Here is a 25,312-nt window from a genome sequence, read left to right as displayed (position 1 = left end):
GGGAGGGCAGCCTGCCACAGTCAGTGGGCTTATTCTGGGAGCCCCGCGAGGCTGTGGCTCAGGCCTCTCTTTGGACAAGTATCTAGGTCCGACTTGGGGAGGCCAGGGTTCCTGGCCTGAGCCACTGTCCAGTTTCAGAGCAGAGCATGGTAGGTCATTTCTCTGAAAGGATGCTCCCTGTCTGTGGCACAAGCACACCCCACGGGGCACACCCAGGGCGCTGAGGGGGAGGGGGGGACAGGACAGCCTCTCAGGTCAAGTCAGTCAGCAGCAGCCCAGCACGGGTCTCTTCCGGGTGACACACTGAAGGAAGGGCCTCGCCAGCTGGTTCCCATGAGAGCCACCGGGGAGACTGTGAAACTGTGGACTCTGGGGCTCGTTCCTGCCCCCTCCATGGGTGGAGTGTTCAACCAGGCCGCCCAGGGATCCCCACGGAGCCAGGTGAGACACTGCTCTAGAGAGACCGAGCTGGCAGCCTGCCTGGCGCCGAGCCGTGCTCTTCTAGGGTGGCCGCGGGAGCTTGGGGAGGCCTGCCGGGGGAGACACACCTTGGACGTGTGGAGTCTACTCTGCGTGGCTCCGCGGGGAGAGCTGGGAGCAGCGGGACTTACAGGGAGGCCGGCGTTGGGAGGCAGATTTACAGAGCCCCTTCCCTGCTCCAGACATGTGACCTACGCTATCTTATGTAATCCTTAGTCATCACCAGCCCTTCTGACAAACGATGAACCTGAAGCTCAGAGAACTCAGGTTCCAAGGCCACACAGCTAAGAACCAGAACTAGGGTCAAACCGAGTGTTTCTGGCTCTGAGTCCCTTGCTCTGGACTGTGTAGGGTCCCACACGGCCTACATTGCTGGTGAGGTAATGAGGGACTGGTCACTAAGAGGGTCCCAACAGCAGCTGGGTGCTGCAGAAGGGAGCCTTGCTCCCTGTGGAGGAACCACCTGGGGTGGGAATATATAGTGGGGGTGGGAGGGCTGGGAAACCACAGAGAGGCTTCCAGACTCTCCCACCAGTCCCCCAACCCACCCCAACACACTCAGCCCTCCCCAGGGCTCAGGAAGGACAGCACGGCCTGTCCAGCGCCTCTCAAGGGTGTGGCCTGGACCCAGCCCACGCTCTGGGTGGCTTCCATGAAAAGACCTGAGATTCCTCAGGGGCACAGCCCAAGGCCTTTGGGACCCTCGGGGACCACGTGGCACAGAGGGGAGGGTTGAGCCCTCCCACCGGCCTTCCCAGGGTGGGGTGGGGGGCCCAGGCCACTGACCTCACCCTCCAACAGCCAGCTCTGGGCAGGACAGGTCCCAGGGCTGCAAGAGCAGCACTTTCCTGGGACAATTCTGTCTTGTTTTGTTACTTTTAAAACTCCCGTTTATTTTGTGTGGGGTGGAGAGGGAAAGGAGAGGCGCTGATTACAAAAATAAATGCTTTTTGGGAAAAAGTTGAAAAATATAGAAAAGCACAGAGAAGAAATCACATAGAAGCCGCTCCCACCCACCCCAAAAACCCTAAAGAGAACTGACATTGTTTCTTTTTTTTACTACCTTTTCTTCAAGCCAAGCTGCGTAGGCTCAAGTGGCTGTCCTGCCATCTCTGGGGTGTGACCCGGCATAAGTGACCTCTCGCCTCTTTGCACCTCAGTTTCTTCATATCTAACCCGGAGATGAAAATAACAGAACCTACTTCAAAATGTTGTGAGCGTCAGCACATAGATGCCTGTCACAGACTAGATGCCAAGAAAGTTTAGATTCAAATGCTGATGTTTATTTTTATGTTTAGATTTTCATGATTAAAATTGTTTACAAACTTGAATATTACCATTTTATAACAAGCTTTTTTCACCTAATACAACATCACGAACATTTGCTATATTTAAGATTTACATGATTGCAATGCTTTGTTTCAATTTATAAGGTTACGTATGTTTTTAGATTTTTTTCTATGTTTTTATTTATATGATTTCAATTGATGTGTTTATTCATTTATGCCACTAAACTAGTATCTACAGAGTATCTACCACCGTGTGGCCTGCCTTTCTGTCTCGTGCTGCGCCATGAACTTTTCCCCGCATCACTGAGTAGACTCTGAATGGCTACATTGTGCTCGCCTGGGGCAGCAGATTGAAACGCGGACAGGAACAGAAGTGCGTAATGGAGGTGCCGGTTGAGTGCCCTCCCCTGCACACCCATAGCAGGCAGCCAAGCCAGGCCCAGGGAGGGTGACCCAGGGCGCTGCCCCTCGTGGGACAGTGAGCCAGGCATATATCCATCCCCTCCCTTAAGATCACCGAGGACAGGCCCTTCTTTGAGGCTCCGCTTCCTAAGCAGCCCTCCCCAGCCTGGCCTGGGGTTCCTCTCCACCCCAGCCTCTCTGGATGCCTGCTCTGAATCACCGTCCAAGGGTCAGGCCTCTGGTGAAGAGGTTTCCAGGCGTCCCTGTCGGCCTTTCTGCCAGGGCTGTCTGGGTGAGAAGAGGCTGGAGGAATCTCGTCCCTTGGGACCATGGATCTCCCTGGATGAGGGGTGGAATGCAAAACAGAGGTGTGGGATGAGGTGGTATGTGTGGGAGTCACCCACCCCATCTAAGGCTGGACGAAGGCCGAACCAGCTGCCCAGAAGTGGGGGAGGGATGCTGAGAATGTCATCTAGAGGGCCATCCTGCGGCCAGGGACAGTTAGGAGAAGGATGGAGAAACGAGGCCTGAGAACTGAGCTGGGGTGTGGGGGCTTAGGAGACCGAGGAACTCAGGGCGAACAGGGCAGATGAGGGTGGGCCCTGGGATTCTGACCCCAGCCTCCCAGCCCCTGAATGGAGCTGTTTCCAGGAGTACCTAAAGCCCAGCCTTCTCTCCTGGAAATCGAATCCTCCAACACCACCCTGGCTGCACAGTGCTTGCCCTCAAATCACCCGCTCCCAGCCTCCTCCAGCTGCAGACCCCTTTCCTCTGCGTCTGTGGAACAGGAAGCTGGCGGTGGCAGTGGGGAACACCGCAGAGCTGCTCTTGGGAACCAGGCTAGAGGCCCTGTGTGTGCAGGAATCCCGGGCCGGCAGTGCAGGCAGCCCCTCCCTCTACACTCTGGACCCCACGCTGAGCATGTTTCTTTCTTCTGACCCCCGGAAGGTGAGCTCCAAGTGCAGGGACATCGTGGCTCTTGCTGACTCCTCTGTCTGGCTCACCGAAGCAACTCGCCCTGTGTGCCAGTGCTGGGGGCAGCAGAGATGCACAGAAATGTGACTGCCTGGCAGCCCCGGGACTATCCATCAGCCCCAGCCAGGACCACGGTGACTCGGGCCCCACCCCTGATCTGACGTGGAGGCTGTGCCTTGTCTGTGCAGGGTGCCAGTCAGACCTCTGGCTGGACTCTGCTTGTGGCATCCATTCTGTGAGCCTGAGATGCTCCTAGTTGGCATCCCACCCCCGGAGCCTTTCAGTGACAAGCGGGCCTCTCCTCCCAGATTCCAGAGCCCTGGCCTGTCTCCCTCACTGCCCTTCATGAAACCAGAGCCCTCGTTCCCCAGAGTCCTCCAGAGTTGCCCCCTATTGACCAGGATCTGCTCTGGAGTTTCCAAGAAGCCCAGGACAGCTTCCACAGCCAGGCCAGGGTAGCCTGGAGGGGCTCCTTGGCCCCTTTAGCCTAAAACCTGTGCAGCTGGGTCCATTTCTACCTTGATGCCTCAGTAGCCTCTCTCTAGGCCCTGAGAACCAGCAAGTGGCAAGGTTCTCCCAGGGGTCAGGGGCATGGGAGGGGGCGGGGTTGGGGCAGGGAACAGCGACATCCTTGTCACACCTTTGTGACGCTCAGTGACTCCACTTACCACCAGGTGATAAAGACACAGATATTCCCTGTCACCTGCCATCACCATCTTCACACACACACACTGGCCACTCCCAATGTCTACCACTCCATTCCACTCATGCCTCCAACAGGATTTTTACTCCCTCCACCTGGCATTCCCTTCCCACTTTATCTCTGGGCCCGACTCTTGTGTGATTTTGAAGCTCTGGCCCCAGCATCCCCTCCTCTGGGAAATTTTCCCTGATGCCCCCAAAACGGTATATGGTCTTTTGTGCCTGGGGTGCCGTAGTTCATGAATTTTTCCACAGGTCCTTCTCTGCCCTGAGGTCTCTGATGTGGACTTTCCCTCAACGTGATACATGCAGTAGTGGAGGGACGTGGGAACCAGGGCCCGGTCCCCAGCAGTCTCAGGCAGTGGGAAGGCTTCTAGAGAAGGGGGAGCTTACAGGTGGACACGAAGGACAGTGGGCGTTTCCCCTGGGCAGAGAGGACAGCAGGCACCAGGTCATGACGCATCTAGGACTCATCCATGAACCAGTCTCTAAGCTGAGAGTAAAGTACAAGCAGCACAAAGAGAGGGGAGATAAGGGCTGAACTCGGAAGCTGGAGCCCCAAGTTCACAAAGCTCCTACTCCATTAAGTAGGAACTGCGGCGCTGTTTGCTGTATCTGGGTGAGGGAGAATACCAGTCTCTCATCTAGCCACCATTTCATGTGCTGCTGCTGACAAGTTTATCAAAGCGATGGTTCAGAGACAAAAGGATGCCTAAAGTGGGTCCAAGTCCCAGTTTAATGAAGAATATAATATTGAAAGCTTTTAGAACGAATTCTTTCTAAATCTTTTGAAATCCAATCCCTCAGATTCTAGATTTCCTAAAGATAAGAATTTATCCAATAACTTGTTAGATATCTCCAAAGTTTTAATAAGTCTCTGCATCTTTTTTAAGTGCCGTGATAAGGAATTTGGATCTTGTCCTGAGATCAGTGGGGAGTTAGTGATGGTTTTTATACAGAGGAGTGGATGATCAAATTTCCAGCTAAGGAAGATCCCCTGCCTGCAAGGACGAGGGGGACTAATAAGAACAAGATTGGAGGCAGGGGGTGTAGGAGACTACAGTGCCTTCACAGGCAGACAGTCTGACAGTGGGCAGGACTCAGGCCGCGGAGGCGGGATGGGAGGACGGTGGACCTGTTGTTGGTGGTGTTGTTTTGGTTGCTTAGGAAGTTGCTAAGGAGACGGGACTCACAGGATGGGTGATGGGCCAGGTGCAGAGGTTGTGCCCCGCTTGGACACTTGACCAGTGATAGTGCCTTTGCTGAGCCGGCAACATGGGAGGAGAGGCTGGGTGGTTTGGAGGGAGATACTGAACTCAAGCTGAGTTCCAAGGTGTCTCCTAGCATGTAACACAGTGTCTGGCAGACAGGAAGTCCTCAGGATATGGCTGTGGAGTGAATATATAAGTGAACAAAGGGATGAATGAATAAAGTCCTCCAGGCTTCACAGCCTTGTAATTCAAGGAGATGCCTCTGAGCCTCTAATCCCTTCCCCTCACACCTGCAGCCCGGCTCCTGGTGTCCCAGTCAGGATTACTTTGCCAAAGAATTTCTTTGACACCTGGAGCTTTCTTTGTGGAAGCATCAGTTATGTCCCCCCGGTCCCCAGGGATGAGGGGCTTGGCCTCTCCATCGCTCCAAATGCCCCCTTCCCTGGAGTGGTTCCACGATGCTTGGCACTGAAGCAGCCCCAGGTCCAGCCCCACCCAAGCTGCCAAGGGCTCCTGTCTGAGGAGACCTGCCCTGCTCTCGAGGGCACTCCTACAGAGCCCTGAAGGTGCAAGATGCTGAGGATGCAAGAGGGGCTCCTTGTCTCTCCACCTGCAGCTTTCACAGGGGTCTCTGCAGCGGGCCAGGCCCCTCTCCCAGCCTCTGCTCCCAGGCTCCATGGGAGCACCTGCAGTGCTTGCCTCCCAAACGCATGGGGAGGCCTGTGGGAAGGACAGGGCCCAGCCTGAGCTGGACAGGAACGCAGTCTTGGCGGGGCACTCGGACCAGGACTGGGGCTGGGGTTTGGGGAGGCAAGGAAGGGACAGGCTGTCCTGTCCTGAGAGAAGCTGGAGGACCAAGAGCCTCAGACCCAGGGAACAGAGCAGCCGGGGAGGTCAGGAGAGCTGGATCCATGAGGCCACGGCTGGGGCTGTCTCAGCAGCCCCATGACCCCTGGGCCTCTAACGCTGGCTGCCCAGTGGACTGTCTCTGCTGGAAGGCCTGTGGACAAGATCCCATCCCTGGACTCCAGGCAATCCAGGGCTCTGTTGGCTGGGGCGGGGGCAGGGGAGTAGGCTGAGATCTCCTGGGATGGCCCCAAGGAAGCCAAGGGTGGGGGCTGGACACAGGCTCTGCTCCCAGACCACAGGACTGTCCAAGCACAGATCCTAACCCTACAGGGCCGAGTCTCTGACCACGAGACCCACAAACACAGGTATTTCCCTCCCTTCTCTCCCCTCCTACTTTTGCATTCCATTCCCCTATAATGAAGAGGACATCTTTTTTGGGTGTTAGTTCTGGAAGGTCTTGTAGATCTTCATAGAAACATTCAACTTCAGCTTCTTCAGCGTTACTGGTTGGGGCATAGACTTGGATTACTGTGATATTGAATGGTTTGCCTTGGAAACGAACAGAGATCATTCTGTTGTTTTTGAGACTGAATCCAGGTACTCTATTTTGGACTCTTTTGTTGACTATGATAGCTACTCCATTTCTTCTAAGGGATTCTTGCCCACAGTAGTAGATATAATGGTCATCTGAGTTAAATTCACCCATTCCAGTCCATCTTAGTTCACTGATTTCTAAAATGTCAATGTTCACTCTTGCCATCTCCTGTTTGACCACCTCCAATTTGCTTTGATTCATGGACCTAACATTCCAGGTTCCTCTGCAATATTGCTCTTTACAGCATCAGACCTTGCTTCTATCACCAGTCACATCCACAACTGGGTGTTGTTTTTGCTTTGGGTCTGTATCTCCATTCTTTATGGAGTTATTTCTCCATTCTTCTCCAGTAGCATACTGGGCACCTACTGACCTGGGGAGTTCATCTTTCAGAGTCCTATCTTTTTGCCTTTTCATACTGTTCATGGGGTTCTTGAGGCAAGAATGCTGAAGTGGTTTGCCATTCCCTTCTCCAGTAGGCCATGTTTTGTCAGAACTCTCCACCATGACCTGTCCATCTTGGGTGGCCCTTCATGGCATGGCTCATAGTTTCATTGAGCTAGACAAGGCTGTGGTCCATGTGATCAGTTTGGTTAGTTTTCTGTGATTGTGGTTTTCATTCTGTCTGCCCTCTGATGGATAAGGATAAGAGGCTTATAGAAGCTTCCTGATAGGAGAGACTGACGAGGGGGAAACTGGGTCTTATTCTGATGAGCAGGGCCATGCTCAGTAAATCTTTAATCCAGTTTTCTGTTGATGGGCAGGCTGTGCTCCCTCCATGTTGTTTGACCTGAGGCCAAACTCTGGTGGAGGTAATGAAGAGAATGGCGACCTCCTTCAGAAGGTCCCATGCATGCACCGCAGCACTCAGTGCCTCCGACCCTGCAGCAGGCCACCGCCGACCCATGCCTCCGCTGGAGGCTCCTGGACACTCAGGGGCATGTCTGGGTCAGTTTGTGGGGTTGCTACTGCTCCTTTCTCCTGGGTCCTGGTGTACACAAGGCTTTGTTTGTGTCCTCCAAGAGTCTGTTTCCCCAGTCCTGTGTAAGTTCTGGTGGTTTTATGGTGGGGTTAATAGAGACCTCCTCCAAGATGGCTTATGCTTCACCCAGAGCCCTGCCCCTGAAGCAGGCCTCTGCTGACCCATACCTCCACAGGAGACACTCAGACACAGTTCTGGCTCAGTGTCTGTGGGTTGGGCATGCGTTTTGTGCCCTTTCCAGGTTGAGCAGCTCAGGCGATCAGATGCTTGGTGAGCGCACTGTCCCAGGTGGGCTGTGTATCTTAAACACCTCCCTGGTCCTGGTCACTCAGTTTCCTGGATGCGCTGCAAGAGCACCATCCCAAGTGTGCTGTATGTCTCCTCTGGAGAGCTAATCTCAGGCTGTGACCCTCCTGGCGGATGTCAACCATCCAGGATCTCAGGAAGATATGGTTAGCAGCTGGGAGCCTGCTCACAGCCTTCTCTGGGGATGAGGTTGCAGAAACCCCTTGCCCTTTGGCTCTGGCTGTCGAAAGCCTGCCTCTCTGCCTCCAGGTGGAGAGGGACAGGTACGCAGCTAGCTCTCCTTTGGTATTTGCTCAATCCTTTGTTCTTTGAGCAGGCTAGGCTGCGGGTTAGGCAGTTAGGTTAGAGCCTTTCACGGGAAAGTTCTCTCTTCCACTGTTGCAGTTAGGCATGTCTTCTGTGGATTTTGGGTTCTTTTCCTCCCAGTTATGTTGCCTTCTGAGATTCCAAAACTCCCCACAGACCCCACTGTGAGACAGTTTCCTACTGTGTGGAAACTTCTCCTCCTTCACGACTCCCTCCGCAGAGCCAGACGTCTGGAATGCAAAGTCAAGTGGGCTTTAGGAAGCATCACTACGAACAAAGCTAGTGGAGGTGATGGAATTCCAGTTGAGCTGTTTCAAATCCTGAAAGATGATGCTGTGAAAGTGCTGCACTCAATATGCCAACAAATTTGGAAAACTCAGCAGTGGCCCACGGGACTGGAAAAGGTCAGTTTTCATTCCAATCCCATAGAAAGGCAATGCCAAAGAATGCTCAAACTACTGCACAATTGCACTAATCTCACACGCTAGTAAAGTAATGCTCAAAATTCTCCAAGCCAGGCTTCACAATACGTGAACCATGAACTTCCAGATGTTCAAGCTGGATTTAGAAAAGGCAGAGGAACCAGAGATCAAATTGCCAATATCCTCTTGATCGTCGAAAAACAAAGAGCATTCCAGAAAAACATCTACTTTTGCTTTATTGACTACACCAAAGCCTTTGACTGTGTGGATCACAACAAACTGTGGAAAATTCTTAAAGAGATGGGAATACCAGACCACCTGACCTGCCTCCTGAGAAATCTGCATGCAGGTCAAGAAGCAACAGTTAGAACCAAACATGGAACAACAGACTGGTTCCAAATTGAGAAAGGAGTACATCAAGGTTGCATATTGTGTCCTGCTTATTTAACTTAAATGCAGAGTATATCATGTGAAATGGCCAGGCTGGATGAAGCAGAAGCTGGAATCAAGATTGCCAGAAGAAATATCAATAACCTCAGATATGCAGTTGACACCACCCTTATGGCAGAAAGCGAAGAAGAACTAAAGAGCCTCTTGATGAAAGTGAAAGAGGAGAGTGAAAAAAAGCTGGCTTAAAACTCAACATTCAGAAAACAAAGATGATGGCATTCTGTCCCATCACTTCATGCAAATAGATGGGGAAAAAATGAAAACAGTGAAAAACTTTATTTTCTTGGGCTCCAAAACCACTGCAGATGGTGACTGCAGCCATGAAATTAAAAGATGTTTGCTCCTTGGAAGAAAAGCTATGACCAACCTAGACAGCATATTAAAAAGCAGAGACATTACTTTGCCAACAAAGGTCTGCCTAGTCAAAGCTATGGTTTTTCCAGTAGTCATGTGTGGATGTGAGAGCTGGACTATAAAGAAAGCTGTGCACCAAAGAATTGATGCTTTTGAACTGTGGTGTTGGAGAAGACTCTTTAGAGTCCCTTGGCCTTCAAGGAGATCCAACCAGTCCATCCTAAGGAAATCAGTCCTGAATATTCACTGGAAGGACTGATGCTGAAGCTCCAATACTTTGGCCACCTGATGTGAAGAACTGACTCATTGGAAAAGACCCTGATACTGGGAAAGATCGAAGGCGGGAGGAGAAGGGGATGACAGAGGATGAGATGGTTAGATGACATCACTGACTCAATGGACATGAGTTTGAGTAAGCTCTGGGAGTCGGTGATGGACAGGGAAGCCTGGTGTGCTGTAGTCCATACGGTCACAAAGAGTTGGACACAACTGAGCGACTGAACTGACTGACTCTCCCCTCCTGCCTCACTCCCTGTTTCTGTCCTACCTCTCTTGTTAGACTGTGAGCCCCTAGAGGGCAGGCAGCCTGGATGCCAAGGAAGACTTTTAAATATCATGAAGCATGAAGACTGGATCACAAACAGGGACAGAGGGGGTCTCAGTTTCCCATCTCTGTTGAAGCTGCCCAGGCTCAACCAGAAGTCTGAGGGCATGGGGTCAGGTGGGGAGGAAAGAGTGGAAGAGCAAGAATGGTGAGGGAAGAGCGAGAATGGTGAGGGAAGGGCTCCCTGCTGGGTCAGAGGGGAAAGAAGAAAGGGCAGGATGAGGTGGGCGCCTGCTGGGAAGAAATCTCAGTCCTCCACCTAATGCCCATAGTAGTCCCAGCTCCCAGCCCCCATCAACTCTTATGAGCCCCACATCCTGCTCACAGGCACCACTTGGGCATCCATGACTACACACCTTCATAGGCGGTACACACAGGCACACATGCCAGCCCACACTGCCCCCAAGCCTGGGTCCACCTCCACCCACCTGTGCCCAGGGTGCCCTCTCCTGCTTCCTGCCCTAGTGCCTGATGCTGACCTGGGGCCTCAGGGGAGGCACCCACAGGCAAAGGGAAGAGGGTTACGCTAACAGCAGAGGCAAGTCAAGCAGGAAGCCTGGAAGCAAGGGGCTCTGTCTAAGCTAGGGACACCTGTCGGCACAGGCCCGGGCACAGGCCTGGGTTCTGGCACTGGGCAGGTGGTAGCCTTGGAGGCCGCCCCACCCACCGAGAGTCCAAAGAGCACAGGTGTGGCTGCCTCCTGGCCTCTGCACCATAAGACCGGCCTGCTTCAGGGCTTGCCTGACCACAGGGCCCCTGCCTGGGACTGCACCACTAGCAGAGAAGCCACCGTCTTCCCACCACCGGCACCAGGCCACCAGCTCAGACACCTGCCCCTTTTGGGGCACCAGCCTCCAGGCCTCACTGGAGCCCAGGTAAGGGCCTGACCCTCAGGAAGATCAGGGCCCAGCCAAGCTGCAGGAGGTCCCAACATAGTGGGGACAGCTCAGTGGCTTCCCAGGCCAGGGTCTCCAGCCCATTCTCGATGTGCTGGTCCTAAGGAGGGCTTGGGACTCAGCCACAGGCTAGCGGGCCAGGGAGCAGAGAGTGGGGCAGGCCGGGCTCCAGCAGCACCTCTGGGCTGCTTCTCTCCAGGGCCCATGATGCAGACATGAACTTCTTCCCTGCTTCAGCTCCCTAAACTTGGGGAGGGGATAAATGGGAAAACTGGGCTGCCACAGGTTCTCTCCCCAACCCCCCTCTGCCCCCCCGCAGAGGCAAGACAGACCAAAGTCAGCCCCCGTTCCTCCACCCCCTACCTTTCATCCTCCATCCCCACCCCACCTCCTTGTTGCGATGTGGAGCAGATGTTGCTTGGACCTGCCAAGAGAGACTGTTGCCAAAATCCTGGTTCCCTGTCTACCAATGCCAGATAGAAATAAGGAGAAAGAGTTTGGAGAAAATAGAAAAGAAGAGCTTTATTATTTTTGCCAGGCAAAAGGGAAACAGCAGGCTAGCGCCTCAAGAAAAATGTCCCCCCTTTCTCCGGGATAGGGAGAGGTTTTATATCCTCTTGAAGGTCTTGCGTTTTCTTTTTCTTTTGTAACATTTCAAAACGGCCACAGTTGCCATCAGGCAACTCAGCAACCGGGTCTTGTGTTCCTGAAGTTATCAGCCCTTGGCCTTCTTTCTGAAATGCAGAATGCTACAAGAGAGTGGAGGGGGAGAAGGATGCCAGGTGCTGAGTATAATCTATATGGAGTCAGAGAGTAATCGGCCCTGTGAAGGACAAGTCCAGCTACAAGTGTTTGTTACTAGTAACAGCTAAAGAATAACCAAGATTGTTTAACTCTTGTCGGCCGTTTGGCTGGTATATGCCACAGGCTGTTCGCTCATTTCTGTTTTGCTGCAATAAGACCCACAGGGACCATCCTGTGTGAAGGGGCTGGCAGGTAGGGAGGGGTGCTAACAGAAACAAAGTTCATTTTCTCTTCTTTATCTTCTGGATCTAGAAGCAGGAAGTGTTGCAGCCTGTGGGGTGCAGCTGGGGAGAGGGGGAGCAGGCCTTTAGAATCCCTTACCCTTGGAGAGGAAAGGGATCCTTCCAAACGTGGAAAACACAGACCCATAGAGAATCCCTTGTTTACTAGCAACTCATTTCCCCAACACTGAGTCATCTTATCAGATCTTCTGCTATTTTCATAGCAGTCCTAGTTACAGGGGCGTGGGCTGCTCTCTGATACTTTGCCCAGGATATTCCAGGATTTCTGTATAACTCAGATGCATCACGGAAATGCAAGGACACCCGCAGAACTGACACCTATCCATGATGCATACACACGTCATTAAATTAACACATACCCTTGACCCCCACACTCAGCTAACTCCCGCCACACCCCCACACATCTCATTTGCCTCCATTCCATTTCAATATATGTATATATTCTAGACTCCCTCTGTGCTTGGAAGGCACTGGGGGAACAGCAGGAGCAACATAAGTCCACTCTCAGGAGGGCACAGCCCAGTGACAGAGGCACATACATAAACAGCTAAAGCACGGAGCTTGTAGTCAGACCCGGCTGAGTCCATTCTCTATAAAATATTTACTTGGGATCTCAGACCTGTGATCCTCTTTGAACTGCCATATCATCCTCATCTGGTCAAAGGGGTAATAATAGTACCCACCCAGCAAGGTTGTTTTGAGGATTAAATGAGTTGTTGGGTGTAACATCTGTAGAACAGCACTCAGCACATAGGATCAAGGAAGTATAAGTGATGGTGCTGTGCTGTGCTTAGTTGCTCAGTCATGTCTGACTCTTTGCGACCCTCATGGACTGTAGCCAGTCAGGCTGCTCTGTCCGTGGGGATTCTCCACGCAAGAATACTAGAGTGGGTTGCCATGCCCTCCTCCAGGAGATCTTCCTAACCCAGGGATCGAACCCAGGTCTCCCACACTGCAGTCAGATTCTTTACCTAAACCACCAAGGAAGCATAAGTGATGATAGTGAAAACTAAATGACATACAGTTCATAAGGCACTTGACACTAGGCTCACAGCACTAACCAGGGTGGTGCTGTTGTTCGAGAGGAACTTATAAGACTCGGTGTGGCATCAGGAAAACGGGCAGGGTTTAGTGGGGTGATCAAGGAGGGCTTCAGTGAGGAGGTGATCCTTAAACTGTAAATACATTTAACTTATTTTTTTATTGCATTAACCTTGGTTTATAACTGTATGTTTCATGCGTACAACATTATATTTCTAATTCTGTACACACTATAACATGCTCACCATCGAAATTTACTTTGTCCGTCTTCACACAGTTGATCCCCTTAACCCATTTCACCTTCCTTCCTGCCCCTTCCCCTGCGGTAACCTCTACTCTGTTCTCTGTACCTATTATCTCTATTTTCATTTGGTTTAGTCTATTCATTTATTTTATTTCTTATATTTTACATAAGTGTGGAGTCATATGACATTTGTGTTTCTTCTTTTGTCTTATTTCATTTAGCATAACACCCTCAAGGTCCATGCGTGTCATTGCAAATGACAAGATTTCATCTTTTTATGGCTAATATTCCTTTGAATATACTTCATCTTCTTTATCCATTCCCATGTGGATGGGCATTTAAGTTGTGACCATATTTTGGCTATTGTAAAGGCCAGGATGAACATGCCTGTGAGTGTGCTCAGTCACAACCAGCTCTCTGGGACCCCCTAGATTGTAGCCCCCCAGGCTCCTCTGTCCATGGGATTCTCCAGGCAAGAATACTGGAGTGGGTTGCCACTTCCTTCTCCAAGGAAGAGATCTCCCCCCAGAGATCGACCCTCGTCTCTTGGGACTCCTGCTCTGGCAGGTAGATTCTTTACCAACGCGCCCCTTGGGAAGCCCCCATGATGAATACAGGAGTGTGGGTGTCTTTTTCAATGAATATTTTCATATTTTTTAGATAAATAACCAGAAGTGGGATTGCTGGATCATGTGATTGTTCTATTCTTAGCTTTTTGAGGAGTCTCCATACTATCTTACACAGTGGCTGCACCATTTTACATTTTGCTTATCAACAGTGTGCAAGAATTCCCTTTTCTTCTTTACCAACATTTTTTATTTCTTGCTTCTTTTTTGATAATAGCCATTCTGACAGGTGTGAGATGATAGCTTATTGTGATTTTTGACTTGCATTTCTCTAAGAATTACTGATGTTAAACATCTTTTTACGTGCCTGTTGGGCATCTGTATGTCTTCTTTAGAAAAAACATCTATTCCCTTGAGCTGGAATTTATAGGATTCGGTGGGGAGGGGCTCTGGGCAGAGGGTTCAGAGTATGAAAAGGCAAAGAGAGCAGATTTAGTAAGACATTTGGGGAAGTTCAAGTCACTAACACATCCTACAGAGCTCCATCATAAACGTGCTGACATTTGTGTGTGCATACGCACACACCTACACCCTCCTGAGTGGCTCCCCCGCATAAGAGCCAACACTGGCCTCCTCCCAATTTGCAGAGTTGAAACAGGCTTGGACAAGAGGCTTGCTGTGACAGGGAAGGCTGCTGACCCTCATGCCTCCCCTCCAGAAGCCAGGCACACCCATCCAGCATCTTTTACACTTGGGCCCAGGATGGGATCTGGTCCCAGGTACCTGTCCACACAGCTTCCCTGGGGCCATCAGGATGAGCGTTGTTGGCCAAATAATGGGAAGTTGGGAGCCTGCCTGGGGGCCTCCGAGGCCCAGCCAAGATGGAGGGCTCCTTGCAGAGGTCTCAGCTGGAGATGGATCCAGAAGGAACCGTGATTTGAGCCCCAGACGCAGGTCAGGGATGGGCTGCGACAGCAGCTCTTCCACCCAGCTCTGCCTGCTCATGCCTCTCCCCAGCCCTGATCGCTGTCTTTTCTGCTCAGTTTGGGTTTCAGGGAGTTGTCTCAGCAGCGTCAGAATGTCCCGGCCAAGCAGCAGAGCCATTTATTGTAAGTGGTCCCCTTCTCTCCCTCTGGGTTTCCTGAAACCCCTGCCTCCAGTCTCTCCCTCCCTACACTGACCACCTCCTATAGTAGTGCCTGTCTCAACTCCTTCTTCTGCCCTCACCCCCTTGCTTCATGCCTTGGCAGTGCACCGGAAGGAGTACTTGCAGAATCTCGCCTTAGAGCCCACCCACCTGCAGCACAGGGTGGAGGTGAGTACCCCTAGGGCCCCATACAATTTCCTGGTTCAAGCCAAGTTCTCCTATGTGCCCCCACCCTGACAAAAAGCAGATATCTGAGATAAGTCTGCCACAGAAGCCAATGGCCTGACCTGGCCAGAGTAGGTGGGCTCAGGTCCAGCAAGCCTACCTGAGCGTTTGCTAAGTGCAGGGGAGGAGGATGGGGCAGCTGGGCATGGGCAGAGGAAGCTAAGCCAGTGGGCATCCCATCCCCAAGTAGCGGAGGGATGGGCGGGGAGTCACCTGCCACCACTCGCTCCCACCCCTTCCTGTCTCTCGGCTCATCCCCGGCCCCAAGAAACTGCTCTTTGCCCAGGATCTGGTACAGCTGGAGGACAGAACATGTGAGGTCAGCCAGCGGTCCTTGTGCAGGGACTTGAAAGGACCACTATCTGAGAGGGGAGCCATCTGGGCTTGAGTTTCCTGTGCGCAGCTTGGAGCCTGGATGGAGGCTCTGGCGCTGCCTGGGAGAACGACACTGGCACTGCCAGATCTAGTTGCCAGGACAGCTGTTGACACCACGTGAAAGCTCAGACTGGAAGGGTGTGGTAGGGAAGAGCAGACACTGCATCAGGCTGAAGGTCTGGGTAGAAACCACCCCCAGGCAGCAGCAGATTTAGCACTCACCCCGAGAAAAGGCAGGGAGGGATGCTGGAGCAACCATCTAGAAACAGTCAGGCTTCCCCAGTCAGCTGAGCTGGGACTAAGATCCCTTGGCTTCATGGAGGGAATGAGGATTGGGAATTGGCTTTGTTTAGGTCTAGGAGGCAAGAGCAGGGGAGGCGTGTCCAGGGTGCCAGGGCATTTGCCCATGATATCAGGGCTCCTGAATATGCTGGCTGAGTGAACTTGAAGAAGAGCTGGGAGCTATGCAGAGGACAGGGCAGTGAGTGGGGTCAAGGGGCAGGAGGCAGATGGCATCCTCCCAGCAAGGGCCTGGAGGGGAGCACAGGGGGCAGGACTGTGACTTTTGAACATGGATGGTAGAAGCGAAGGGTGTCCTTGAGAAGAGAGAATAACAGCAAAACCCTGCTATAGTGATCAGACTAGCAGGGGACAAGGGCCTGAGTGGAGACTGAGGTCAGTATGGACCTCTCTGAGAAAGAATCAGGGAGAAGGGTGGTGGGCTCGACTTATTCCTGAGAGACTGGGAGGTAGTGGATTATCAGAAAGGGGATACGCATGCCAGGCGTGGGGTGCAGCATGAGCAATGGCATGGAGACAGGAAAGCTAGGTCAGGGAAGAGATGGACCAGGCTGGGTGGGCGATTCTCAAAGAGAGCAGAGAAAAGTAGGGGACAGAATTGGAGCATCGTGTAACCTACCTGGAGAAGTTGAGACTTATTTGTTAGATAGCTGAAGCCTACGCCCCCTCCCCACATTTACCACCATCTAGACTGTTACAGGCCATGATTGTCCTTCCTCCAGAGTTCTAAATCCCCTCCTACAGCCCGTCAGTCCCCACCTTGCCAAACTGCCAGCCCTCACATTGTCTCTTGAAGGCTACTTTATGGCATTGCCTGGGGCCTCCCCAGTGAGGAGGCCAGGGACATGTCATCCCCCTCTGCTGCTCTTCCCCCACCCCCACCCCTGTCCATCCCCACCTGTGAGCCCCCTCTCCAGACCTTCTCCCAGCCCATCTCCTCCTGTCCCCTCAGCACCTGATGACATGTAAGCTGGGGACACAGAGAATCCAGGAGCCCAAGGATGCTCTGCAGAAGCTGCAGGAGATGGATGCTCAGGGTCGGGTGTGGAGCCAGGACTTGCTCCTGCAGGTCAGGGATGGCTGGCTGCAACTGCTGGACATCGAGACCAAGGTCAGCCTCCCACCATTCCCTGAAAGAGGTCATAGCTAACCTGGGCTGTGGGAAAGCAAGCCCTGGGGCATGAACACCATCCCACCATGCCCCACACGGCAGCCATCCCTCCCCCCCACAGAACACATACCCAGGACTAGGAAGAAACAGGAGATAGAGGCACAGGGGTCAGGGGAAAGGACACCCCATCCCAAGCCATTGGAAGGGTGGAGCAACCCAGGTCTGGAGCTCCTAGGGGCCTGTCGGGCTCTCAGTGACCTCACAGCCAGCCTCTCTGTTTGGCCCAGGAGGAACTAGAGTCCTACCGCCTGGACAGCATCAAGGTCATAGACGTGGCGCTCAACATCGGCTCCTACAACTCTGTCCTGTCCATCACCGTGCAGGATTCGGACCTGCGAGGCACTAGCACTCTGCTTTTCCAGTGCCAGGAAGTGGGGGTGAGATCTAACAACCACCACCACCCCCCACCTAACCCCTCCCCTCCCCCATCCCCCAAGCCTGTCTGATTGCTGCTTCCTCCAGGCAGAGCGACTGAAGACCAGCCTGGAGAAGGCTCTGGAGGAGGAGCTGGAGCAAAGGTAGGCAGCCTCTACCCCAGCCCACCTGCAGAACCCCAGAGCTCAGGTCTGGGTGGGCTAGACTCTGCCACACACCTGGGGGAGCTCAGGGGCCTGTGACCCAATAACACAGACATTGACCTGGGGAGTGGCGAGGCTGGAAGCAGGGTGCAAATGGGCCCAGGGGCCCAAGGGCCGCTGGAGACTATCCTCAGAGACTGACGTGGGACCAACTGGTCCCGGAGGGCAGGCCGATGACGCAGGGGAGAGTCAGGGAAGGATTTGGATGGAGACCAGGGGGCAGGGCTGCTGGGGCTCCTGGAGAGGGGCAGTAGTACCCCCTGGGTCCTGGGGCAGAAGTGTGGGCAGAGCCTCTGCCCCAAGAACCCAGTCAAAGCTGCGTCCCTGTCATGTGCTCAACAGGCCCCGGTTTGGAGCCCTTCGCTCAGACCAGGACCGATGGAGGGGGCCTCCTCTGGAAAGGCCGCTCCCTAAGGAGCAGGCACCTCCTCTGGAGTGGGCACCCCTTCCGGAACAGCACTACTTGATGAGCCCAGAGCACGGTAAGTTTGGGCATGGGGGCCAGTGGGAAGAAAGGTTCCCATCAAGGAAGTTCTGGGCCATGGTCCCCTTCCTCTGCAGACACCCCACCACCGTCCCCGAGGCCCCTGCCGCACCACACCAGCGTCCGAGAGCCAAGCACCTTCTCACGGTCTCCTTCAAGGAGGTCCCCATCCCCCAAGGACCCAAAATGGGATAAGGTAACCACAGACTGTCTTGGGCTTGTTGAGGCTCTTGTGGTCTAGCCAAAGGGAGGACACCAGTTGTCTCCCTCACCTCAAGGAGCCAGGTCCCAGGTCGACCAAGGCAGGGCCTGGCCTGAGAGGGGACACAGAGGCTTGGTCAGGCCCTGGGCTGGGGCTGAGGCTCAGGTTTGTGGTGGAGGGAGGCAGGGTTGGGAGTTCCAGGGTGGGTCTAACTGGCTACTCAGCCAGGGGTTGTTTGGGGCCCAGGAGGTGCTGGACCATGTCCTAAGGGACATCGAGCTGTTTGTGGGGAAGCTGGACGAGGCCCAGTCAAAGACCAGTCATAAGAAGAAGAGTCACAAGAAGAAAAAGAAAAAGAATAAGGGAGGTGAGTACGGAAGGCCAGGGGAGAAGAGTCGGGGTTTGGGGGAGGGGGGGAAGTCTTGGGATGATACATGACCCGCCATCTACCCCCTTCTTGCTATAGAGATAACAGAGGCACATTATATCGACTGCTTCCAGAAGATCAAGTACAGCTTCAACCTCCTAGTACGTGACTCCCCACAAGTTTCCCAGCTCTTTTCACCCCTCCCTCCCCTCCTCCACCGCAGCAATCCCCTCCACTCCCTCCCCTCTTCCCTGCAGCAATCCTGTTCTCCCTTCTCTCCAAGGACACCCCATGCTGCTCCAGCTTCTCCCCCTAGAACCGCCCCTCCCCACTCTTGGGTTACTTTGGGAGAATGCCAGGCTCCCCACCAAGACCCAGAACAGTTATGGGGCCCTGGGGTCCTGGTGAAGGTGGGATGGGAGGAAGGCTGGTGACAGGCTTCACCCTGTGTCCTCAGGGAAGGCTGGCCACCAGGCTACAGGATACAAGTGCCCCTGAGTTTGTACACATCATCTTCAAAATTCTGGACTCCGTGAGTCAGGGCAGGGTTGGTGGGGGTAGGGGGGAGCAAGGTGGTACAGAGGGACGTGCTGAAGTTAAGAGGAGACAGGCCAGGGTGGGAGGGAGGGGGCAGAGGGAGGTACGGGTCTGCTCCTTGCTTACCCCCAGCACACCCTCTTCTGACTCAAGACACTACCCCACTGTGCACAGCAAGCACCTCTCAGCAGACTAGGTGCGCTGGGGTTGGAGCCACGGACACCAGTGAGGGCAGGAAGGAGCAGGCCTGGGGCAAAGTAGGAAGCCAGGGACCCCGAGCCCTTTCCCACTGCTCCCTGGCCCCAAAGAAGCCCAGGCTTCCTGACACTTTTCATCCTTCCCCAGATCCAGACTCAGTGCCCTGAGTCTGGCCTAGCAGCCCAAGTGATCTCACCCCTCCTCACCACCAAGGCCATCGAGCTGCTGCAGTCCTGTCTAAGCCCATCAGAGAATAACCTCTGGAAAGGGCTGGGCCCAGCCTGGACCACCAGCCAGTAAGTGACAATAAGGCCTGAATGAATTGGAGGCAAGCAACATGGGGGCGTAGAGCAGGAGGTGACAAGCTCTACGTTGTATTTTAAAACCGATTCTATACCCGTTAAAACTATACCCATTCCTCTACTCCCCAGCTCCTGGTAACCTCTACTCTATGAAATATCTAAAAACAAATCAGGGAAATCTACATTGAGTTCCCAACATTTAATTAGGCTAAGCACAATAGGAGAAAAAAAAAAAAAAAAAACCAACACACTTACCATTGCCCACCATTGCAGGAAAGCATTATCTCAGAAAATAGAACAATTCTTCCCAAGAAAGGAGCACTGGCAACCTTCTACTAAAATTTTTCTCAGTTTTGTCAAGGATGAAGTGAAAACTTTGTCTCAATGCAGCCCAGATTTTAACAATCACTGACATAAGAGATGCTGCAAATGTAACATCAATAAGATTTGCAACCAGCTGGCGGAGGAGCTAAGAGAAGATACATTTCATGTGGGTGGAACAGTGACAAAGGCAGCTGGGCAGCAAGGCCAAGCTGAGGAGAGCAGGTGGGGTGGGGGTGGGGGTGGGATGGGAAATCAGTTTGGATACCCTGAGCTGAGGTGTCTGCAGAGACTGGGTGGTCTGGCCCTGTAAGGAGAGGTCTAACCTGGCTACGAGGGTTTGAGAACAGTCAGTACAGAAGTAACAGTTGGGACCCCCTGGAGGTAAGCATTGCAGTAAAGCAAGCAGAGCTCACTTTAATAAGCATGGCCTGTTCTCCCCACGAGAGACAGGCCTCGGGAAACTCCGAGGTGGCAAAAAGAAACAGGGATAAGGAGGCAAAGGAGGCAAAGAAATTCCGGAGAGTTAAAAAGGAGAAACAAAAAGCAGAAGCATGAAGACCAAGAGAGAAGAGGGTTTTAGAAAGAGAAATCAACTGGGGGAAAAGCCAGTGGTTCTGGGAGTCTTTTTGCCTAATGAGCGGCTGTGTTTTGTGTTTCAGTTCAGCCCCATTAAAGGATGTCTGTGTCCATTTCATCTAAAAACATAACATATAACTTAACATAATCTATTTGTTTTATTGCGGTAGAATATACATAGGATAAATTTTATTTTAACTATTTTTAAGTGTATAAGTCAATGCCATTAAGTACATTAACAATATTGAGCAACCATCACTCCTATTCATTTCCAGAACTTTTTCAGCATCCCAAATGGGAACTCTATACCCTTTAAACAACCAAACAAAACTCTTTACCCATTCCTTTCTTTCCCCAGCCCCTGGTAACCTCTATTCTATTTTCTGTTTCTGCTTATCATTTTAAGTATAAGATTGAAGCCAGGTGTGCCCTGAAATGTTTTCTCATTTCTTAAAACAACCAAAAATGAATGAATGAATGAAATGAAAGACAGAAACACAGAGAACAGAATTAACTAAAAGGACGTAAAAACCTTCAAAAGAGCTAAATTTCAGGCAAATTTTATTCAAACTATTTGGCTTGAAGCAAACTGACCCAAAACTATAAATGACACTAAATTCTGTGGCGATAGAAGGACAGAGATCATACAAGGCTATTTGGATTTGGCAATCAGAAATCATCAGGGCTTTAGAAGAACTAGTTTCAACAGAGTAAAAGTCATGTGGTAAGGAATAAAGAAAGATCCAAAGGTAAGAAAATATAGGCAGGGCATATGGACACATCTTCAAAAAAATTTGATAAAGATAGGGTAATAGGATGGCATCTTAAAAAGCATAGTAACAGAGTCAAGGGAAGACTTGAGCATGTTTTTAAGGCAAAGAAAAGGAGCCAGTGGGGACTTCCCTTGCGGTCCAGTGGTTAAGACTTCACCTTCTGATGCACAGAGGAGAGGGCTCTATCCCTGGTCCAGAAGCTAAGATCCCACTTGCCTCCCAGTCAAAAAATCAAAATATGAAACAGAAGCAATATTATAACAAATTTAATAAAGGTTTTTTAAAGGGTCCACATCAAACAAGGAAAGAAAGAAAAGGAGCCAATAAAAAAAGATTCAGAAGAGGGAATAATTTGTCCCCATTGAATACATATTTACTAGGGGTTCCCTTTTGGCTCAGCTGGTAAAGAATCCACCTGCAATTTGGGAGACCTGGGTTCAATCCCTGGGTTGGGAAGATTCCCTGGAGAAGGGAAAAGCTACCTACTCCGGTATTCTGGCCTGGAGAATTCCATGGACTGTATAGTCATGGCCTGGAGAATCCCATGGAATTCTCAAAGAGTCGGACATGACTGAGCGACTTTCACTTTCACTGCCTCCTCGGTCCCTTGTGCACTATGCTCTGGAGACAGCTATCAAGGAGATCAACATAAAAAGAAACACGGATAAGTGAGAATCATGCGCAATTCAGGATGTGCGTGCACAGTGCGAAGAAGCAGCATTCACATCTGTCTTTGGGAGGCAGGGAGAGACTTCCTCCAGGAGGGGCCTCCGCGTTCCCCAGGCAGGCAAGCAGAGCCAGCCTGGAGGCCACAGGCAGGGCTGCTCCTCTGGCGTCCTGGGCAATGGTGAGGGGGCAGGCTGAGAGGCAAGTACCAGCCCCCACCCTAGAGCCAGCCAGAGTGCTCTGTGGTGATCACAAGGGGGAGGTCCACACACGAACCAGCTAGAAAGAAAGATAACGCTGCTGGGGAACAGAAACAGGTTAGACCCCAGGAGTGTCTTCCAGCCTTAACACTGCAGTTCTGCCACATTCATTTAAACTCCCCATCAGTGAGTTAAAATACTCGTATCTTAGGGTGTTGATATGTCTGCACGTTCACAGGCAGAGGTGAGGCTGGCCCACAGATACCTGCACCGTGAGACCTGTACGTGCTTAGCTGTTCGCTATGTCCTGAGGCCTTTCATCTGTGCACATGGGCCACTTTCTCCATTACCTAGAAGATCCCCCAGGCCAGCTGCTGTCATCTCCGCCTTCTCTACATCCCACAGTCTGGCACAGAGTGGATTCAGGCCTGTTCTTTCCCTAGGGCCAACTGGACAGGAAGCGAGCCCCTGCCCTACCAACCCACATTCTATGATGGTTGGCAGCTTCCAGAAACTTCCTACCAGGTAAGGGGAGCTTAGCACAGAGCCCGAATCAAAGCCCTAGACTCTCGCTAGTTTCCGTCGTCTCAGTCCAGCCATGGTCACGTGATACCTAAGTGGTAGGTGGGTTCTGTGTGGAAAGCAGGCAGGCAAGGGGATATGAGGCAGCTGTGCGCAGGCAGGCCTGTGGCCTCACACCCCTGCTCTCCACCACTATGCAGCTGATGTCCTGCTCTCACTTTGTTCTGCCCCCACAGGCGCTCTCAAGACACCAAGACCCTGCTTCCTTCCGGTATGCCCTAGGCTTTGTCAGGACAGTGTGGTTCTGGGGAGGGAAGGACCGGGCTGATCCTGTGGATCTGCAGATTTTACACCCCACTGACCTCTAGGCTCTCTTTTAGTCAGACACGTGCACATCTCTCTCCTACTCTGGGTGAAAAAGCAGTTTTTTACCTTCCTAGGATACGATCCCTCTTCTTTCAATATTCTCCACACATAGCTCTGATTTCTCAGAGACTGAGTATGAAGTGCTCAAAGGAGTGCTCAGATACAGAAGACTCCACTGCCAGAAGAGTCTTGAGAAATCACCAACATCTAGAGCCTTTCTGCCTGCAGAAACCCACACCCCAAGCCCCTCTAACAGTGACCTGCCCTCAAGCTCTGTAGAAACCCCAAAAGTCATTGCTAGACTCCAAGGGGGAGACATCTGGGGCTGAGACAGGGGCCGGATCTCTGAGGCCCCACTCTGAAGCCATCCTGACTCTGTCTCTGGGGGGTAAGGGGGGAAAGCCCTAGGTTAAGCAGCACCTCGCACTTTGCTCAAGAGGAGACACACAACCATGGCCCCAGCCCTGTACCCTCCAGACCCGGATCTGTCAAGCCAGTCCTGAAAATGCAAGTCCTCTATGAGTTTGAAGCTAGGAACCCACAGGAACTGACGGTGGTCCAAGGAGAGGTGCTGGAGGTGAGGCATGGACTTGAGCTGAGAAAAGGAGGCAGCGGTTGGTGGTTGATGGGAGCTACTGAGAGCATGGGGGGTGGAGGGATTGGCCTGGAGAAGGTGAAGGAAGGTTGTAAAGGGCCCAGAGAGAGAAAGTCCAGTGGGGGAGGGGAAGGCTGGCTGGAGAGAGGCTCGGGTCACTGACATAGTGACTCCCTGGCAGGTTCTGGACCAGAGCAAGCGGTGGTGGCTGGTGAAGAATGCAACGGGACGGAGTGGCTACATCCCCAGCAACATCCTGGAGCCCCTAGAGTCAGGAGCCCCCAGGAGCCAGAGCGAGTCACCCACTCGGGTACTACCATGCCTAGACTTCAGAAGCTATAAAGCCTGAATCAGAGGTGGGGCCAGGGAGGATTCTTTGACAAGTGGAGGAGATGGCCCTGGTTCAACTGAACCAGTATTATCACGTGCTTACTGTCTGCCAAGTTTATGGTGGGGCCAGAGCAGAGAACAAACCTTGTGCTTGTTGGCAAGCAAACCATGGAGTGAGACACGTGGTCTGATGAAAGCCCAGAGAAGGGACACTGGTGAGAGAGGGGCTGTGGGCGGCTCTGAGATGAGACGGCTTCTGACTCCCACTTCCCCTGGTTCTAGGCTCCGATGCTTCGACTTAGCTCAAGGCCTGAGGAGGTCACAGCCTGGCTACAGGCAGAGAACTTCTCCACTGTGTGAGTGCCAAGTCCCACAGCTTTAACTCTGTAAAGGGCACCGATAACCACTGCCCCCACCCCTCCACAGCGTCTCTTCCAGGGCACTTGTCCCTTCAACCCCAGGAGTTTATGGAGTTGCTTTAAGCCAGTATGTTTATCTTACTCCCTGACCTCCAGATACTCTTTCTGTGAATTCTCCTGTCACCCCAGCCCTCCAAGCCCAAACAGCCCCTTCTCCAGCCAGATATCCAGGGCTGGGTCCTTCCACCCCACCACTGGCAGTTTCTGCTATTTTTGTTTCCAGGACCGTGAAGACCCTTGGGTCCATGACAGGGAGCCAGCTGCTTCACATGAGACCTGGAGAGCTACGGATGCTGTGTCCACAGGAGGCCCCCCGGGTCCTCTCACGGCTGGAGGCTGTCAGAAGGATGCTGGGGGTGAGGATATGAAGCAGCCCCAAGCCCTGCTGGAAATGTGGGGTGCTCCCTGAGTGAGCATGAGAGTGCCTGGTCAGCAGGCCAGCAGGCCCAACCCTGGGGCGGCGCTCACTGCGGCAGGTCTGGTACAGGACCGTCCCCCAGGGGCTTGACTTCATGTGCACAGGCACACCTTGAAGCTCCTAACTGCTGGCATGAGCTCTGGCACTGCCCTCATCTGGCACTGGCCTCACTTCAACCTTTTCCTTCCTCAGATAAGCCCTTAGGCAGCAATTCAGACACCTCCAAGACCAAGACTTTCTCACAAGCAAGATGGCGGATCTGATACTCTTTAGAGCCCTGAGAATTCCTCTTTCAAGCCCCCAGGTTGCAGCAAACCCCACATCCCAGCTCACACGGCAAAGAGGATGAACAAGACCAGGTTGAAACAAACCATGCCCCTTCTTGCTGTGCGGAGAGGTCTCCCCAGTTGCCACCTATTTATTGCATCTCTCTCCTGAGCTTAGAGCATTTAGGCCTAGATTTGTCAAGACTCTGTTTAGACCCTCTCCTCCCCAATAAAGGTATCCTCAAGCTTGT

General features: G+C 52.5%; 1 protein-coding gene and 1 long non-coding RNA gene across 3 annotated transcripts; both read left to right on the top strand.

The window, feature by feature from the left end:
- Positions 1-276: 276 nt before the first annotated feature.
- LOC114113138 (uncharacterized) lies at positions 277-2,011 on the top strand. The gene is made up of 2 exons (XR_003588199.1): positions 277-441; positions 1,556-2,011. It is a non-coding gene; the product is annotated as an uncharacterized LOC114113138 (long non-coding RNA).
- Positions 2,012-10,670: 8,659 nt separating this feature from the next.
- EPS8L3 (EPS8 like 3) lies at positions 10,671-25,312 on the top strand. 2 transcript variants are annotated; one of them, XM_004002297.5, is made up of 19 exons: positions 10,671-10,802; positions 14,764-14,829; positions 14,971-15,035; positions 16,720-16,878; positions 17,166-17,315; positions 17,401-17,456; positions 17,859-17,998; positions 18,078-18,196; positions 18,449-18,569; positions 18,669-18,730; positions 19,027-19,101; positions 19,452-19,600; positions 22,589-22,670; positions 22,904-22,938; positions 23,427-23,610; positions 23,810-23,938; positions 24,241-24,314; positions 24,601-24,733; positions 24,988-25,312. In XM_004002297.5, exons 2-19 carry the CDS (start codon positions 14,799-14,801, stop codon positions 24,997-24,999), a joined length of 1,776 nt encoding a protein of 591 aa, XP_004002346.1. In that variant the 5' UTR covers positions 10,671-10,802; positions 14,764-14,798; the 3' UTR covers positions 25,000-25,312. The 2 variants fall into 2 exon arrangements, with proteins under 2 accessions (XP_004002346.1, XP_060257357.1); XM_060401374.1 differs by having other exon boundaries at positions 18,045-18,196.

Source organism: Ovis aries, chromosome 1, assembly GCF_016772045.2.
Source record: "Ovis aries strain OAR_USU_Benz2616 breed Rambouillet chromosome 1, ARS-UI_Ramb_v3.0, whole genome shotgun sequence".
Classification (NCBI taxonomy): Eukaryota; Metazoa; Chordata; class Mammalia; order Artiodactyla; family Bovidae; genus Ovis; species Ovis aries.
Note: the sequence above shows the minus strand (reverse complement) of the source record. Positions and strands in the feature narration are given on the sequence as shown.